A 20,393-nucleotide genomic window follows, 5' to 3' on the forward strand; every position below is an offset into this window, starting at 1 on the left:
ATCACGATGGATTCGCTACTGGAGCGAGACAAAACCACCTCCATTTTGGTCTCACAGGACGGCTTTGAGATGGCGTTCAGACAGCTGTCGGTGGTTTTTCCATCGAGTGATTATCCGAGAAATTGTGGATGTGCCTGGACATGCCAGAACATGTTCCGTGAGGCTTCATCACGGCTCCGCACGTCTGTCTCAATGTGCCGAAAAAGTGCTGATGTCCACGCCTTTTCACAGTTCCTGTGCTAGTCAGACGATGTCCCGGATAAAACACAGCGTCCAGTTTGGAAATGAATGGCACATTCCACTGTTACAGGAGTTTTTGTCATGGAAAGAGGAGCGGTGGCTTTGCGCGTCTCGGCGGTGCTGCATGGCGCACAGCAACGCCGTGATGAAGCCTCACGGGACATGTTCTGGCATGTCCAGGCACATCCACAATTTCTCAGATAATCACTCGATGGAAAAACCACCGACAGCTGTCTGAACGCCATCTCAAAGCCGTCCTGTGAGACCAAAACGGAGGTGGTTTTGTCTCGCTCCAGTAGCGAATCCATCGTGACGCGCGAAGCCTCTGCGCAGCTTTCCATGACAAAATCTCTTGTTAAAAGTGAAATCTGCAGGAAAATGGTTGATGTCCAGCTCTTGTGATAACCAGAGAAATGGTACACGATGGTCATGGATCCAGACAGCCATCCGTTTAGAAATGAAATGGTCGTTCAGCCTGTCGATGGTGGCTTCTGAGCGCGGCGCGCCCCACAGCCACTGGGGGCCATCCTTAAAGCGACAGTAACACTCCTTATTCTCTACCAAGCCCGTAACATTTTCACCGAAAGCCAGATAAATTTTTCTAATGGTTTCCAGCTGCCAGTCTCTAACAGTTTCTGAAAAAATTCTGATGGGAAAAAAAGCCCAAATCATTCCGCCATTTCCTGACAATGAAAATCCGACGAGGGGGCTGGACCACTCCTCACTCAAAGCCTGCTCACAGGCAAATGACGCAACCGACAGGCGTGGAAAAACTCATGCATGCGCACGAGGGTTCAAGCTTGTCTGACGCAATCACATGTGATTCAAATCCATATCGTTTTTGAAAAAAATAATAAGGTCGGATACTTTTCTAATATATCTTTTATACTTTTCTATATATATCGTATAATTGGTCGCGTCTGTCCATCTGTCTGTGTTCAGCATAAGTCCAGTCCTATTACTGCCAGGGTCTTCAAATTCAGAGGGAACATTCTTGGGATACAGACCTTGGACATATTCAAAGATGGCTAACCTTGATCTATTTTAAGAGGTCAAAAGGTCACTTTGGTTCCTATTTTTATGCTCATACGGCCGAGGGTATTTTAGCATTGCGTTATATTTTTATTTACGGGGGTTGGGGGTGGAATGGGTATGCCAGACACCGCCCCCACCCCCTCCCAGAAAGGGCTTTCCTTTAGCAATCAACGGAAGCTGGATATGCCCGTTGGCTCTACTTCAACTCCACTTACCGTCAGTTTTTCTGGCTCAGTGAATGTTTAGCATGACTGATTCTCCACAAATACAACAGACAACTCTGGTACTGTGTTCACATGTTGCTGGTATGCTTCAGATTGCAAACTGGATGTTTCTTTGTATGTTAGGGCCCCTTCACACATAGTAAGAATAATGTAAGAATGTAAGTAATGTAAGAATGCTGCGACAGTTTTGTGCATGCGGGAACACAGTGCGAGCAGCTGTGAAAATAAAAAAATAAAAAATACATACCACGCACGGGATTCGAACCTGCAATTTCCAAAAGCTCTGATTGCCAGCCAGAAACTTTACCACTGAGCTACCATTGCTGTCCTGTAAAAGGTGTGGGCAAATGCCTGATATCAAGAAGGACATGGACGTATTTTAAAAAAATACAACCACACACCATATAAAAACACTGCATTTTATTGAATCAAGTGGACAATACAAGTATGATCTGTCTGTTTCTCTGTAGATGACCCATGGTCACAGATGTACAGTCATGAAATGACATGAATGAGAAGCAGGGTGCTCTTATCATGTCCACATCTACTGGCGGTGTGTCCAGCTGGCTCCGTGCGTGTCCTGCCCAACACGCGGGTCTTGTGGACGGCGCGCCTTAGGACAGGCACCGCGTCATGTGGAACAGAGTTCACGTGGGTGACGTGACATTCAGAACACCCGCTGCGTGTTATGATCACCTGGGGTAGCCTGTCAATGTGTGCAGCCCATTGCAACAGTGATATGTTTATGTATGTCCACATGAGGACAGCAGGCAGACACACAGGTCACAGTGGACAGTTGTTAGTTCATGTCCGTCCAAACACAGTACATGTTCCCCAGCCGTGACGTCCAGAACCACAGATCTCCACAGCTGCTCCTGTCAGCAGGTACACCCTGTCAGTTCAGCACGCACACCAACATGTCACTGTTTGCAAAGTTACACTCGTGGGGCACTTAGACAAATTTCACATCTAGCTCAAAAGTGATCATCTGCTGACTGTTGTCGTGACAATAGTACGAATGGCCACAAATTTTCTAAGTGCCAAGCGAGCGGTGTTAGATGTTCGTGTGTGTCAGCTGGAATTTGGCCGACACCAGCCATGAGAGGGTTCGATGAGCTCACACAGCGCACACTCTTTCAGCTGCTGGTGTGCGCAAATAGTTGTAGTAACATTTGCACGAGGCGTTAGAGGCAGCTACGATTTTACAAGTATTGCATACGATTCCTGCTTCATGCGCACTTCATGTACAATTTGACCAAATTTGTACTATGTGTGAAGGGGCCCTAAAGGATGTTCACACATTTAGTGACTTGGAAATGTTCATGTATCCATCCCCTGACTTGTCCTTACATTTCACTATTTAAATATGGCTATGGGCAGCACGGTGGTTTAGTGATTAGCACTGTTGCCTCACAGGGAGAAGATCATGGGTTTGATTCTCACCTGGGGCCTTTCTGTGTGGAGTTCCCGTGGGTTCTTTCCAGGTGCTCCGGCTTCCTCCAACATCCAAAGACATGCATGTTAGATGAATTGGAAACTTTAAATTGACCGTATGTGCATGTGAATGTGTTTGTCTGTCTATATGTGCCCTGCGACAGACTGGTATCCTGTCCAGGGTGTATCCTGCCTCATACCCAATGACTGCTGTAAGTGGGTAAGTGGGTATTGAAGACGGATGGAATACGGTTATGTACAGATAACCACTACCATCAGAATATCATCATTTTCTTGTGTTTCTCAATGATAAACACAAGAAAATGATATTATTTGGACACATTCTGATAATGTGGAAATGTAAATCATGCATTCTTATTAAAATAAATTAAATTGACAGCACAAAACATGAAATATCCTGTGGTCATAATGTCTGCAATGAAACTGAATCAGTTTTTTTCCACTTTCCATATGTCAATTTTTTTTTTTTTTTTTTTTTGCCAGTGGCTATCCCTATGCAGCCATATTCATATGGTGAAATTCTATTTGTATGCAGCCTCTCTCTCATTGGCCAATACAATGCCCTCCAAAAGTATTGGAACAATTGATATTTTGCAGATTTTAATGGTTTGTCATTTCCAATAAAAACAACAACAAAAATGTTCATGTATCCATCCCCTGACTTCTCTGAAGAAAACTGGCAATAAACTGATTTACAGGAATTATACCAAAGCATATGCAACCCAATCCAATCCACCTTTATTTATATAGCACATTTTACCAACACAAAGTCTCCAAAGTGCTGCACAGAAAACCACAATTAAAACCACATGTAGTAAAACAATTACAATCAATAAGAAAAGAAAATAAGGCATAAAATGCACTAAAACAAAATAGTGAGTCAGAGGACCACAGAATTCTTATGCCTACATTTTTAAACGAGATTTAAAAACATCAATTGATGGAGCTGTTTTAATGTGTGGAGGAAGAGAATTGCACCCATCATCTTGGCTTTTATATTTTTAATTAATTTATATCAAGTTGAAGAGATTTGCTTTCAGTTTGAGTTTAAGAAAGATAATTTTTGCGACGTACATGTACATGCATTTGTTAACCACAAACTAGAGGTGAGCATACCAGGAATTTCTGTATTGATCTGATACCAAGTAAATACAGGCCCAGTATCACCGATACCGATACTTTTTCATATTTAAGCTTCATAGAGCCGAAGGATCCAAAAGACCTAGGATACAATTTCGCCAAACATTGTACGTGACAACAAAATACTTTATCACAATCAACATTTTTGTTTAAAAAATATCACTCAACACAACTTCAAACAAAATCTCCTGAGGTAGAGGGCTGACAAACCACAATACAAGGGTGCGCTGCTCCGTGTTGTGTGACACAGCGCAGCGCTGCTCTTACAAAGAGTAGACTTTGATGAATCTGCGTGCGCAGCAGTCAGTGCATGCGGGAGCGAAAAAAAAGGTTGAGTATCGATCTTTTTACACGATCATTCAAAATCAATACCAGCGTTGGTATCGATATTATCGATATTAGGATCGATCCACCCACCTCTACCACAAACACTATCCTTAAACCATCTGAATCAAACCTGCTCTATATAAACAGAATTTGGAATTCTTAAAACGCCTACTTAGCCACTTATTTTTTTCCATTTGTGGTTGCACTTTTTTTTTATAAATAACTTTACACAGAATATGCCGTTTGTTTCCTGTAACGTGCACGTTGCACCTGCTTCCTTCCACATGCGGTTTAAGTCCAAACTGAAAGTTTTTTTTTTTTTTGTAGATTTCAGCTGCAGATTTATTTTTTCCCTCTTTAACTCTCTTTCTCTGCCTCCCACCTCAAGACCCGCAGGCACCATCACCCTCCCGCCCATAAGCGTCACGCATTCAAACGGAGGAAGCGGACCCGCGCGGCGCTCACTCGCACTCGGACGCGGAGCGGAGCGCACGGCGGTCCGGGGATCCTTCGCTCACTCATTCATTTCTGCAACACTTGCATGACCGCGTCGGCTGAGCCCTCAGGATCTTAAGATGTGGACGCGGGTCGGAAAGCTCGTGCTGGTCCATTTGCTATTCGTGGAGCTCCGATGCGCTAAAGGTAAGACGCGGGGGGGCGAATTCTGCATGGCGGCGGGGACCGAAGCGTGGCGTGCCGGTGCGCAGACGTGCACGCCGGTCACCCGCTTGTCCGCGCATGCACGCGATCTGTGGAAGGACAATAAGGACGAGCACGACACGTGCGTGTCGATCGGTGGGGAAGAATTGGGAGCAAACGCTGTTTTTTGTGGATTTGCTCACCAAGTGCGCGCTGCAGCGTGCCAGACTGCGTTCACAGCAGATTCATGTGAGGACCAGCAGCAGTTCCTTGCAGCTTTATAATGAACAGCAAGTCATCAGAAGACTAAAAAAAAAAACAATTCCACAAATGCATGGAGCAATAATCCAGGTTTCCACGTTACAGCATGTGATTATGCGCTATGCGCTTCCTGCTGCTCTTTATAGGTCAACTTTGATATTTTTTTGAAATTGGATTCTGTTAAAGTGCATTTTTTTTTTTTTTTTTTTTTTTGTGGAACACTGGTCAATTTCTGACGGTCACACTAAGAACAAAGTGTGCAGCAGAAGTTGATGCACATCACATAAATGTCAAAGATTTTGCTGCTAAATTGTGTTTCATTCATCTTCAGAGCTGCATCCAAAGTCAAACAAATCTCACTCTCAGAATTTGAATATCATCCTTAATGTGTACTATGTGACTATGTTTGGGTGTTAATTCATATTTGTTGGGGTTGTTTTAAGAGAATTTGTTCCAGTGCATGCTCACGTGCACGCTGTACACACTTCGTTTTATTGTCCCAAGTGTGCCTTACGGCAGCCAGTGAAAGTACACTTTAAAATAAAACATAAAATAGTACACAAAATATTTCAAATACACATAACCCCAGGCGTCAACAATATTACAAACAAACTGATGACAAAACCAGAATGACTACACACAGGCTTTCAGGAGCACAAGGAACAAAAGAATGTGTCTGTTCCTTTATATTTTTTGGTGTAATAAGCCTTCATCCATGAGAAAGATAGTTTTTTTCTTCCTTTAAAGTGTGATTTTTAATTTGGCATAATTCAATGGGCATTACCATAATCCAGCGATGACCCAATATCCTACTGGCCTGTTTGCCAATATTTTGCAGCTGCAGTTTCTTTAACGTGCATGCGTCTGGCCATCACTTTAATCCAAAACAAAGTAGTGATTAAATTCAATTTATTCATAAGTGGAAGTCAGACCATAAGTCACCTCAACATGCTATACGTAAGGTGTACACCAGTGGTGGGCAGTAGTGTGCTGCTGGTTTTCCTTAAATCCAATAACCTCATCAGGTGGTTTAATACATGATCAGGACTTAGTACTGTCTTGACCCTTCGTGCCCACCCCTGGTCTAGACTGTACTCAACCCATGAGCTAGCACATTGGCAACAATGCTGTTTTATTATTTATCTTTTTAATGACAATGACAGGAAGAAACCTCAAGCAGACCAGCTTCAGTGGGGTGACCATCTCCTGTGTCGATATTAACAAGATAAACCAGATGATGCAACACAAGATTGCAGTGACCAGACTCACACACTGACCACAGGAGCTTTGGAGTTCAGAATCTTGCTCAACTTCATTTAAAGACACAGGCAGGAATAATCAGGGTTTTCGGCACAGATCCTTTAGTTAATGGGAGCTTTGAGCAATAACACGATGCTCACGGTGCCACCCGACCAAAACTTTATTAAAACAAATGATCTGACTGAAAAACCAACATATTCAGAGTCACAACCAAAAACTTGACAGAACTCAGACTTCTGCTGGTCACTCCAGGTAGGAAGAAAACTGGACTACAAGCAAATCTGATATTCTTAAAAAGAGGATAGGTTAGTGAAACTTTTGCACCATTTACCCACCCATTTTCCATCGGCTCCAGCTCCTCTTACCTAAACATTCCAACACCAGATGGGAACTATCATCTCTCGTGTGTCCCAGGTCCACATCGGCATCCCCTCCTAGTTACATGTGCTATAAACCACCCAGAGAGAGGTGTTCTATACATGGAAACCTGACGCGCCTACACTTGGTGCTGTCAATGTAAAGATGGTCTTGAAGGAAAGATCCAGTGAAAGCTCTTTTTCATCGTGTGTCATTGTGAGCTCACTTTTTCGGTCATTAGACCCGGTTCAGGACTGCAGGAGGTAACAGTTGGAATTTAAATGGACTGCTAAATGTAATGTCAGCTGGTCCTTCACTTGAAGCCAGATAATAATGCTGATAATATAGTTGTCTGCTTTTCAATGTTTCCCTCTATTTTGCCATCAATCATGAACAAGACCCCAAGGTACTTCACTGAGGACAGTAACGTATTATTACATTGGCGAGGGGGGCAAGCCACCCTTTTTCTGGCAGAATATCACAGCACCAGATTCGCAGATGCTGATTGTCACTTAATCAATCTGCTACCGAAGTGGATGATTAACCTCCTAAACAAAAAAAGCAGTCGTTCTTTTGTGCAACTCACAGAACAATATTTTAAGTACAGAATCTTACTTTATAGTTACACAATCTTAATTTAAAGTGGCTTTAATGTATTTCAATGTATTTTTATTTTTCTTTAACCCTCAAGCAACCAAGCTAGTTTAGCTACTAATATGACCGAGTGGGGTTATTTATGACTCCATTGACTTTATATTGGAATACTTCTATATAAGTGATTATTTTAGGGTTAATCATATTTATTTCACTCTCTAATATATTTGTCCATCATCCTTTTCATCCTCACTCTGAGCATCAAGAATCAGTCTCAATGCTTGCGCAGCTGTAAATCTTGGTATTCTAGGTCTGTTGGCTTTCTTGCAAAACAGCAAAATATAATGATTAGAGTTGGCAAATTAAAATACCATCTGAAGCTATAATGTCAAAATTCTCATAGAGCTTCCTGGGGTCATAAGTGACTCCGCACAAGTTTGGATTATAGTTGATGCACGGATAGGCCGATCCTTGCAAAATTCTATGAACAAATGCAGAATAAGTACATTGACAAATTCATGGTAGAAAACCTTTTTCTGATTAAAATGAGAAAAAATGGTGCACAAAAATATACGCCCGGGGTCATACATGACTCCACTCGGTTGCTTGAGGGTTAATCTCACATTCTCTTGGACCACTGTTAATATTCTTCATGTTGCATATGAATTTGTTCTTGTCTGAATCCACAGGAACTCATACAGAATCGGAGTGTGAAACCGGGCAGTTTCAGTGCAAGAACGGCAGGTGCATCCCGACCCTATGGAGGTGCGATGATGATGATGACTGCTCAGACAGAAGCGATGAGGAGAACTGTCGTAAGTGCCCAAAGTCTCTTCAAGTAGACACCTTTGTTTGCTGGATAATAGATCACACATACGGGTGCAAAAACAGCGCATTACTGCAGGAGTGTTGATATTTACAATCCAGCCTCAGTACACCATGGTGACCCCAAAAATGTAAGGTGGCCATCCTAGAGTGACTGCTATAGGCAGGTAGTGGCCAGTTAGGAACACAGAGGGGTCCAATTTTATAAATGCACCAATTGTATTGAAAAATATACATTATTTGTATGATAAAGACTCCAAAACAGTATAGTTTGGACTATGTATGACTAAAGGTTCTATGGAAAAACAGCAAAAAATTGTGATAAAGGTAAATTCCAATTTTTAAAGAGGTAAAAATGTATTCAGTTTTAGTAAAAAGTGATGCAACTTATGGGTTCAGGTAATAAAATTTAAAAAAGGAATAGTCTGCATCATGTGTTATGCTTCATTATTATGTGGTCAAATATGACATATGCTATAGAATCCAATCCAAATCATGTCCAATCAACTGAATTTACCAGTTAATCTGTAGAAACATCTCAAGGATGATCAGTGGAAACAGGATGGACCTGAGCTCAGTTTTGAGCTTCATGGCAAAGGCTGTGGATACTTATGTACATGTGATTTCTTAGTTGTTTTTTTTAAATCAATTTGCAAAAATCTTAAAAAAACAAAACAAAACTTTTTTCACATTGTCATTATGGGGTATTGTGTGTAGAATTTTGAGGGGGAAAACAGAATTTCATCCATTTTGGGATAAGGTGGTAACATTAAAAAATGTGGGGAAAAATGAAGTGCTGTGAATACTTTCTCTATGCACTGTACATTGAATCATTACTTTGGAGACAAAGCAGTTAAATAGTCAAAACTATTTCTTCTTTAAATCTTACTAATTCAACCAATAATTTGCATCACTTGTTGACAAAATTGGGGCAGTTCTAATTTTTGACCCCTGTACAAAGTAAAATTGGCCTTTTCCACCATGTTCACTGTTTTAAAGTCTCTAACTCTAGGTTTTAGCTGTAGCTGGTACAAATTACACCTTTTAGAGATCATTATGATAACACAAACATACCTTTCAATGTGATTGGAGCATTTCTAAATTCTGAACCGTATGTATTCTTTAATTGACCTCCATCTGGACGTAGCTGCCTCTGTTGGAAGCTTAGCAGATATTCATGTGTAGCATATGGTATACTGAGGCTGGATTGTAAGTACTGGTTCATCTCCTTTTTTGCTCATGGACTATAAATGAAATTCTATCCAAGATTGAGCTTATTTCTTGTGCGTTGAGACTTGCTGGAACCCATCTTAAGTTTTCAGTGTGCAGATGTCAGAACAGTCATTGCTGATGTTGAGATGTTGCTTGGATCACACAGCCACAGGAGTTTCACTACTTTCTCTTGCAAGTTAAAGCTCTGGCAGTGCTAGAGTGATGCTTTGGGAACACAAGATGTCTTGCTGTGATCTAGCTACAGGTAACATCGGGCCTGCTATCAGTTTGACATTTCACCCTGCTATACTGGCTCATAATGTTAAGGATATTTAATGGTTTTACAGGTTCTGTTGTATCTGAAACAAGGCCATTAAGAATGTAATATTTATTGCAATCTGGTCTTGTCTCCAAGGCATCAAATCATGATGCTCTCTCACAGCCGTTGGCATCACATGTGCATGTCTCATCAGTCCAAATAGCTGCCTTGCTATTTCATAAATGGCACTAAAATGATCCCATTAACCTTTTCACTAACCTTAAACATCACGTAACCTTAAAATAGTTCAAATTTGGCCACACAGCAGAAATCCTGTTTCAGAGAATTATAAGTGGTATCTAAAGTATTGGACGACTGGTGCCAAGGGGATCTGATAAAGCATCATTACTTGAGGCCTCACAATGAGAATGGGGTCATATTTGTCTTGCCGTGTCTCTGCAGACTAATTCAGTTTCCTGTAATACAAATTCTGTGGCTGTTAGATGCAGCTGATCAAAAACCAGCTGCTGTTTTGGTCATGAGTGCATGTCTGGTTCTGCTTGCTTGTGGTTTGTAATTGAGCTTATAATGAAGTATTGAAATTTTCTTAGTCAGCTTCTGTGACACGAGCAACGTGATTGGTTTGGGAATCATAAAACCATGAAAGAAAAAAGCACTACTGCCAGATTCCACTTGACTTGCCTCTGAGTATGTTTCATTCACAAACTAGCACGGACTACAAGCAGAGTAATTATTGCTTCTAAATTTGTCATGGTCCTAATTGGTTTAATGGTTTTATTAGTGGCCAATTGATTCTTCCTTTATCTTGGACAGCAGCACATGAAACCCGTGATTCTCTCATTTTGCACAGAGGAAGTGGCCACTGAATACCTCGGGAATTTCCGGCATTAATGCCTGACATTTACAAGCATGTCTCATTGACTGCGGAGGTTGATTGGGAGTACCAGATATTTAGTGGGGAACACTTGATTGAAGTGAAATTAGATTTTAATGAGGTCACATTTCCCATAGCCAGCGTGATTTACTTTTTTTTATGCGTTATCATTATTCAGGGAGTTTACAATTGTAGTTGAACAACAAGGTGGTGACAGTCTATTGTTGGCAGAAATGAACTTCAAGTCTCTCCACTTTTGCACTCATCTGCATATTTCGGCATTGTTAGGGATGCAGTTAACAACTGTTTTCATGATTGATTAATAATTGATGATGTAATTATTTAGTGGATTAAATGCTAGAAAAAGGCCAATCCAGTTTGTTGATGGTTTTTATTTTTTTTTCTTATCCATCCAACAGCCCAAAAGCAAAATATGTCCCATGTATAACATAAAATGGAAAAAACTGAGAAATTCAACAGCTCATTTTCCATGAATACTGGTTTTGGAGGGCTGTCCAAAACTGGTTTCGGGATTGTTTTGCTTTCCATTAGTTTGCTATAATGCTTGTATGAATATTCAATCAATTCAATCAATTTTTTTATATAGCGCCAAATCACAACAAACAGTTGCCCCAAGGCGCTTTATATTGTAAGGCAAGGCCATACAATAATCATGTAAAACCCCAACGGTCAAAACGACCCCCTGTGAGCAAGCACTTGGCAACAGTGGGAAGGAAAAACTCCCTTTTAACAGGAAGAAACCTCCAGCAGAACCAGGCTCAGGGAGGGGCAGTCTTCTGCTGGGACTGGTTGGGGCTGTGGAGGGGAGCAGAGATCAATCACTAATGATTAAATGCAGAGTGGTGCATACAGAGCAAAAAGAGAAAGAAACAGTGCATCATGGGAACCCCCCAGCAGTCTACGTCTACAGCAGCATAACTAAGGGATGGTTCAGGGTCACCTGATCCAGCCCTAACTATAAGCTTTAGCAAAAAGGAAAGTTTTAAGCCTAATCTTAAAAGTAGAGAGGGTGTCTGTCTCCCTGATCTGAATTGGGAGCTGGTTCCACAGGAGAGGAGCCTGAAAGCTGAAGGCTCTGCCTCCCATTCTACTCTTACAAACCCTAGGAACTACAAGTAAGCCTGCAGTCTGAGAGCGAAGCGCTCTATTGGGGTGATATGGTACTACGAGGTCCCTAAGATAAGATGGGACCTGATTATTCAAAACCTTATAAGTAAGAAGAAGAATTTTAAATTCTATTCTAGAATTAACAGGAAGCCAATGAAGAGAGGCCAATATGGGTGAGATATGCTCTCTCCTTCTAGTCCCTGTCAGTACTCTAGCTGCAGCATTTTGAATTAAATGAAGGCTTTTTAGGGAACTTTTAGGACAACCTGATAATAATGAATTACAATAGTCCAGCCTAGAGGAAATAAATGCATGAATTAGTTTTTCAGCATCACTCTGAGACAAGACCTTTCTGATTTTAGAGATATTGCGTAAATGCAAAAAAGCAGTCCTACATATTTGTTTAATATGCGCTTTGAATGACATATCCTGATCAAAAATGACTCCAAGATTTCTCACAGTATTACTAGAGGTCAGGGTAATGCCATCCAGAGTAAGGATCTGGTTAGACACCATGTTTCTAAGATTTGTGGGGCCAAGTACAATAACTTCAGTTTTATCTGAGTTTAAAAGCAGGAAATTAGAGGTCATCCATGTCTTTATGTCTGTAAGACAATCCTGCAGTTTAGCTAATTGGTGTGTGTCCTCTGGCTTCATGGATAGATAAAGCTGGGTATCATCTGCGTAACAATGAAAATTTAAGCAATACCGTCTAATAATACTGCCTAAGGGAAGCATGTATAAAGTGAATAAAATTGGTCCTAGCACAGAACCTTGTGGAACTCCATAATTAACTTTAGTCTGTGAAGAAGATTCCCCATTTACATGAACAAATTGTAATCTATTAGACAAATATGATTCAAACCACCGCAGCGCAGTGCCTTTAATACCTATGGCATGCTCTAATCTCTGTAATAAAATTTTACAGTATCAAAAGCAGCACTGAGGTCTAACAGAACAAGCACAGAGATGAGTCCACTGTCCGAGGCCATAAGAAGATCATTTGTAACCTTCACTAATGCTGTTTCTGTACTATGATGAATTCTAAAACCTGACTGAAACTCTTCAAATAGACCATTCCTCTGCAGATGATCAGTTAGCTGTTTTACAACTACCCTTTCAAGAATTTTTGAGAGAAAAGGAAGGTTGGAGATTGGCCTATAATTAGCTAATATAGCTGGGTCAAGTGATGGCTTTTTAAGTAATGGTTTCATTACTGCCACCTTAAAAGCCTGTGGTACATAGCCAACTAACAATGATAGATTGATCATATTTAAGATCGAAGCATTAAATAATGGTAGGGCTTCCTTGAGCAGCCTGGTAGGAATGGGGTCTAATAAACATGTTGATGGTTTGGATGAAGTAACTAATGAAAATAACTCAGACAGAACAATCGGAGAGAAAGAGTCTAACCAAATACCGGCATCACTGAAAGCAGCCAAAGATAACGATACGTCTTTGGGATGGTTATGAGTAATTTTTTCTCTAATAGTTAAAATTTTGTTAGCAAAGAAAGTCATGAAGTCATTACTAGTTAAAGTTAATGGAATACTCAGCTCAATAGAGCTCTGACTCTTTGTCAGCCTGGCTACAGTGCTGAAAAGAAACCTGGGGTTGTTCTTATTTTCTTCAATTAGTGATGAGTAGAAAGATGTCCTAGCTTTACGGAGGGCTTTTTTATAGAGCAACAGACTCTTTTTCCAGGCTAAGTGAAGATCTTCTAAATTAGTGAGACGCCATTTCCTCTCCAACTTACGGGTTATCTGCTTTAAGCTACGAGTTTGTGAGTTATACCACGGAGTCAGGCACATCTGATTTAAAGCTCTCTTTTTTAGAGGAGCTACAGCATCCAAAGTTGTCTTCAATGAGGATGTAAAACTATTGACGAGATACTCTATCTCACTTACAGAGTTTAGGTAGCTACTCTGCACTGTGTTGGTATATGGCATTAGAGAACATAAAGAAGGAATCATATCCTTAAACCTAGTTACAGCGCTTCTAGTATAATGAAACTTATTCCCCACTGCTGGGTAGTCCATCAGAGTAAATGTAAATGTTATTAAGAAATGATCAGACAGAAGGGAGTTTTCAGGGAATACTGTTAAGTCTTCTATTTCCATACCATAAGTCAGAACAAGATCTAAGATATGATTAAAGTGGTGGGTGGACTCATTTACTTTTTGAGCAAAGCCAATAGAGTCTAATAATAGATTAAATGCAGTGTTGAGGCTGTCATTCTCAGCATCTGTGTGGATGTTAAAATCGCCCACTATAATTATCTTATCTGAGCTAAGCACTAAGTCAGACAAAAGGTCTGAAAATTCACAGAGAAACTCACAGTAACGACCAGGTGGACGATAGATAATAACAAATAAAACTGGTTTTTGGGACTTCCAATTTGGATGGACAAGACTAAGAGTCAAGCTTTCAAATGAATTAAAGCTCTGTCTGGGTTTTTGATTAATTAATAAGCTGGAATGGAAGATTGCTGCTAATCCTCCGTCCCGGCCCGTGCTACGAGCATTCTGACAGTTAGTGTGACTTGGGGGTGTTGACTCATTTAAACTAACATATTCATCCTGCTGTAACCAGGTTTCTGTAAGGCAGAATAAATCAATATGTTGATCAATTATTATATCATTTACCAACAGGGACTTAGAAGAGAGAGACCTAATGTTTAATAGACCACATTTAACTGTTTTAGTCTGTGGTGCAGTTGAAGGTGCTATATTATTTTTCTTTTTGAATTTTTATGCTTAAATAGATTTTTGCTGGTTATTGGTATATGGTGGTTTAATATCATGTTGCCTAAAGATCTTACTAAACGTTGTCCGTAAAAGTAAGGGGCAATGGATGATCAATAAAACTTTACTTCTGTGATGATTGACTCCAGCAATTATTTGGTTGTCAATCATTTTTTACCTCTGGTTGTTTTGCAAAAGATTCTACACAGCGCCATTCTACTACGATCACCCATGACTCAAAAAAATGCAAAAATGACTTGCCTCCAAACAGGCCGGCTTATACAGTGCAGACTTGGCAACTGGCTCGCTTATAAAATTTTCTCTCAAAAATTCTTGAAAGGGTAGTTGTAAAACAGCTAACTGATCATCTGCAGAGGAATGGTCTATTTGAAGAGTTTCAGTCAGGTTTTAGAATTCATCATAGTACAGAAACAGCATTAGTGAAGGTTACAAATTATCTTCTTATGGCCTCAGACAGTGGACTCATCTCTGTGCTTGTTCTGTTAGACCTCAGTGCTGCTTTTGATACTGTTGACCATAAAATTTTATTACAGAGATTAGAGCATGCTATAGGTATTAAAGGCACTGTGCTGCGGTGGTTTGAATCATATTTATCTAATAGATTAGAATTTGTTCATGTAAATGGGGAATCCTCTTCACAGATTAAGGTTAATTATGGAGTTCCACAAGGTTCTGTGCTAGGACCAATTTTATTCACTTTATACATGCTTCCCTTAGGCAGTATTATTAGACGGCATTGCTTAAATTTTCATTGTTACGCAGATGATACCCAGCTTTATCTATCCATGAAGCCAGAGGACACACACCAATTAGCTAAACTGCAGGATTGTCTTACAGACATAAAGACATGGATGACCTCTAATTTCCTGCTTTTAAACTCAGATAAAACTGAAGTTATTGTACTTGGCCCCACAAATCTTAGAAACATGGTGTCTAACCAGATCCTTACTCTGGATGGCATTACCCTGACCTCTAGTAATACTGTGAGAAATCTTGGAGTCATTTTTGATCAGGATATGTCATTCAAAGCACATATTAAACAAATATGTAGGACTGCTTTTTTGCATTTACGCAATATCTCTAAAATTAGAAAGGTCTTGTCTCAGAGTGATGCTGAAAAACTAATTCATGCATTTATTTCCTCTAGTCTGGACTATTGTAATTCATTATTATCAGGTTGTCCTAAAAGTTCCCTGAAAGCCTTCAGTTAATTCAAAATGCTGCAGCTAGAGTACTAACGGGGACTAGAAGGAGAGAGCATATCTCACCCATATTGGCCTCTCTTCAATGGCTTCCTGTTAATTCTAGAATAGAATTTAAAATTCTTCTTCTTACTTATAAGGTTTTGAATAATCAGGTCCCATCTTATCTTAGGGACCTCATAGTACCATATCACCCCAATAGAGCGCTTCGCTCTCAGACTGCAGGCTTACTTGTAGTTCCTAGGGTTTGTAAGAATAGAATGGGAGGCAGAGCCTTCAGCTTTCAGGCTCCTCTCCTGTGGAACCAGCTCCCAATTCGGATCAGGGAGACAGACACCCTCTCTACTTTTAAGATTAGGCTTAAAACTTTCCTTTTTGCTAAAGCTTATAGTTAGGGCTGGATCAGGTGACCCTGAACCATCCCTTAGTTATGCTGCTATAGACTTAAACTGCTGGGGGGTTCCCATGATGCACTGAGTGTTTCTTTCTCTTTTTGCTCTGTATGCACCACTCTGCATTTAATCATTAGTGACTGATCTCTGCTCCCCTCCACAGCATGTCTTTTTCCTGGTTCTCTCCCTCAGCCCCAACCAGTCCCAGCAGAAGACTGCCCCTCCCTGAGCCTGGTTCTGCTGGAGGTTTCTTCCTGTTAAAAGGGAGTTTTTCCTTCCCACTGTCGCCAAGTGCTTGCTCACAGGGGGTCGTTTTGACCGTTGGGGTTTTTCCGTAATTATTGTATGGCCTTGCCTTACAATATAAAGCGCCTTGGTGCAACTGTTTGTTGTGATTTGGCGCTATATAAATAAAATTGATTGATTGATTGATAAAATGCTGACCTTGCAACCTGCTTGACAAATGAAAGAAAAGGAGCTGCGCCCTCAGCCAGAACTGCAACAAATGCTGCTTCGCATTCAAATTTTTACTCCAGTGGAGCACAATAAAACAAGTTTTAAGCCATAGTCACTACAAATACCCCGTTAAAAGAAGTATGAACGTGACTGAAGCCATTAAAACTATGAATACCTGAAAGTTACTATCAACAATTTTGAGAATTTTTGAACAGTTAAAAAATTGGATTCCAATTTCAAATCTGATGCTGATGATGTCCGTAAATACTACGTATACCAAGATTACTTGGTGCAATGATTACAACAGAGACGTGTGATCCGTTAGGACGTTTCACCACTCAACAAGCCCAATTACTCCATCTTATTATAGAGGAAGAAACCTCAAGCAAATCAGATTTAATCGGGCGGATTCTCAGTCACTGAGGTCGGGAGTGACCACTGAGCAAAGCAAACTCCTCAATTCTAAAAGTTCATAAGCAAAGAATTGATGTTTCTTTGATCCATATTCAGATCTAGAATGAATTGCCTCTGTTGGTCATCTAACATGGGAAACGCAGAACTGATATTTCATCCGAGTTATTGTGTTAGTTGAGAAGAATTGTCCAAAATGTTGCAAAATGGCTAATCCAGAAAAGAGCAGGATCAGTCCCAAAACTAAACCAGCACTTGCTTTGACAAAATCCCACATTTCCACCAATGTTCACTGACATCTTTTTCAAACCATTTATCCACAGACAAATGTGGCTGAGAACAAGTTCTGTCCTACTTTGTCTGCAGAGGTTCTGAGAAAATCCACACATTTAAGAAGCTGAAAAAATTGGTATTTTCTTTGATAACTGACTTAAATGAATAATTGATTCTTAAACCAGTTAAAAATGACATTTCTTTTGATTACTCAGCTAATTGTTTTTTCAGTTTTGATAAGTCGATCCCTTTGTCCTGCTCAGTCTCTACCTTCATCCTCTTGCTTCGCTCCTGTTTTGCCTGGCACTTCTTTTTTGTTGCATCCCTCCCTCGCTGTCTTCCAGCTTTGTGTTTTATTCTCAGCCTGTGCTGGAAGGTGGACATTTTTTTTCCCCCTACAAAAGCTGTCTCACTTCCTTGGCATTGCTGCACCCACTAAAAAAGCTTTCCCCCCATTTTTAAATCTCTTGTGGGCACCTTGGCGGTGCAGATGTCAAGGAGGCTGTGCCCGCTACTCTCATGCCCACAAAGAGCATCAGCTGACAGGTTGGTTGGAGATAAATCCAGCAGCGTGACTTCGGTTGCCTGAGCGATGCCCAGCGGTTGGCTGCTCTCCAGCCGTTGGAGCAGATGCCAGCGCTGCCACTCTAACCCCACCCCAAAAACCCCACTATCACCAGTGGTGCTCAGTGGAAAGAGAGGCAGGAGGTTAGGAGGAGAAGAAAAGATGGGGCAAATTTGACTGAAAGGAGCAGGATGTTGCAAAGGGGAGATGCTGAAGCAATCAGGAGCAAGAAAATCCAGAAGAATGTGTGTTGGGGGGTCAACACTTTTCTGAAAGGTAGAGGAGCTCGGTCATGTCATAGCTTAAGTTCAAGTTTAATTTCTCTCATTGCAATCTGAAGAGTTTTTTAAGCTTCAGAAAGGTGTCAGGTAAGATGTGCAGTGGATGATTGACAGACATCTTCACTGATGATTGAATCCACCAATCATTTGGCTGTCAGTAGGGTTTACCGCACAAAAAACACTGTTTCTGTACATAGGACAGGGTATTTTCACTGCTGTGTGTGTGTCTGATAACTAAAAAATGGCTGGATGGATTTCCTTCAAATTTGGTGGGAAAATAAGTTAAGGTCAAGGAAAATCTGCTCCAGAAACCCTCAATTTAAATTCATTCAATTCATAACAGCACCAAATCATGACATCACCCCAAGGTGCCTCACACAAAACAGTTCAAAAACAGATTAAAATTAATTAAAAACAAGAAGTTTAAAAACACAATTAAAAGCAAAAATTAAAAGAATAAAATTTTAAAAGAATTTTAAAAAAGCAGAATAACACACTATATTAACCAAAGCACCGATAGAAAAAAAAAAAGAAGTTTCTTCAGTCTTGACTTGAAGGTCTCCACAGTATCAGACTGTCTTATCAACACTGGGAGACCATTCCACAATACTGGGGCAGGATAAGAAAAGGCCCTTTAACCGACAGACTTTTTCATTACCCTCAGGACACAAAGCAGTCCTGTATCAGATGAGCGCAAAGCCTGGGACGGTACATAGGGTTTAATCAGATCAGCTGAGTAGGTCGGTGCCAGTCCATGAACAACTTTATAGGCTAATAACAAAACCTTAAAGTCTGATCTGACAGAGACAGGTAACCAATGGAGGGATGCCAGAACAGTCCCACTTTTTTTTGTGTATCTCAACAGCCAAGATGCTTAGATGGTTCAGACTTGGAGGGAATATTACTTGGATAGATACTGAGAGGACCAGGACACTCAGCCCAGCAATGAGATACTCAAAGTTTACTCAAAGATGCCTTACAACTTCAATACATTTAAAGTATGCTTCCTCTGTTTGGACAGAAAATTGTTATATTACAAAATACTATCTATAACCAAAGACATAAATTCAGGTAGCCTTCTCAGAGAAACCAGGACATGTCCTGGGAAAACAGGACGTTTGGTCACCCTATTAGATTACACATTACTTTGGTCAAAGGTCAAGGAAAACAGCACTTTTTGTATATTTGAACAACCAAGAAGCCTGGATGGATGATCAAAAGCATATATTGATCAGCGAAATATTTGTGATTGATTGGTGTGAATGACTTCATAATGAAGTCAAACGAAAATCACATAATGAAGTCATACAGAGTTAAAAAAAACAGCATTAATATATTGTATATTTCCTTGTACATTTACATGGTGTCGTGTAGCGCACGTCGGGTGTGCATCAGGCCTCTGCAATTTCCAAAATGTAAAAATTTTAGTGAGAATATTCAGAATGTGGAAACTGTCGATCTTCCTGCCACTTGTTGAACATTTCAAATGACATTATTCCATCTTTTTAAATATTTTGTGTTTTGTAATTGTGATTGTATTTTTTAGTACCTATAGCAACCAAGATCAATGGTAGACTTTCTGTATTGTAACTTTAATCATATTTAATTTGAGGCACCTGTTTAGTCACAGAAAATTCTGAAATTAAGCTAAATTACTCAATCGGTGCTGCAGCATCGTGCCTTTGTCAGACCATTAAAGTCTGTTATTATCGTTTATTGAAAAGTGGTTCGTTATTGCACGGTTATTCTGGAGGATTAATGCTTTGATTATTCCTCCTTTCATGACAGTATGGAGGCATGTTTCCGGGCATCCAAATGCTGCTAGCTACAAACAGTGATGATGACTTGCTGCACAGAACAATGTGACGTTGATGATTAATTCATAATTGCTGCTGGTCACAATGTTCATTGATGGTGAAATCAAGCAGGCATGTTTTCCACAAAACATGAACCAAGCAGGGACTGATCTGACCTTCTAAGAGCCAGTATCAAACTCCAGACACTGGAGAGGCTTTATCCCTCAATATGACCACAGGAGAAGAAAATGATTCATGCATTAGAAGAAGATGTCTAAGAGATACAAGCTGTGTTTTTGTGTTGTTGAACGGTGTCTCTGGAGGGAATAAATTCACCTGAAGCCAAGCTGGAAAATGTTTTTGAGCCTGCTGCATTTTTTATTTGGTGAAAACGGTTACTA

At 40.4% G+C, this 20,393-nt stretch overlaps 1 protein-coding gene across 5 annotated transcripts in view; it reads left to right on the top strand.

Annotated features, from left to right (window-relative positions):
- Positions 1 to 4,836: 4,836 nt before the first annotated feature.
- Positions 4,837 to 20,393, top strand: part of lrp8 (low density lipoprotein receptor-related protein 8, apolipoprotein e receptor) — a 564,614-nt gene continuing 549,057 nt past the window's right edge. For all 5 annotated transcript variants that reach the window (XM_034179535.1, XM_034179536.1, XM_034179537.1 and 2 more), the window contains exons 1-2: positions 4,837 to 5,063; positions 8,222 to 8,347. In XM_034179535.1, the coding sequence (XP_034035426.1) occupies positions 4,997 to 5,063; positions 8,222 to 8,347 (193 nt within the window). In that variant the 5' untranslated portion in view covers positions 4,837 to 4,996. The remainder of the gene's footprint in view (positions 5,064 to 8,221; positions 8,348 to 20,393) is intronic.

Source organism: Thalassophryne amazonica, chromosome 10 (genome assembly GCF_902500255.1).
Source record: "Thalassophryne amazonica chromosome 10, fThaAma1.1, whole genome shotgun sequence".
In the NCBI taxonomy this organism is placed as follows: Eukaryota; Metazoa; Chordata; class Actinopteri; order Batrachoidiformes; family Batrachoididae; genus Thalassophryne; species Thalassophryne amazonica.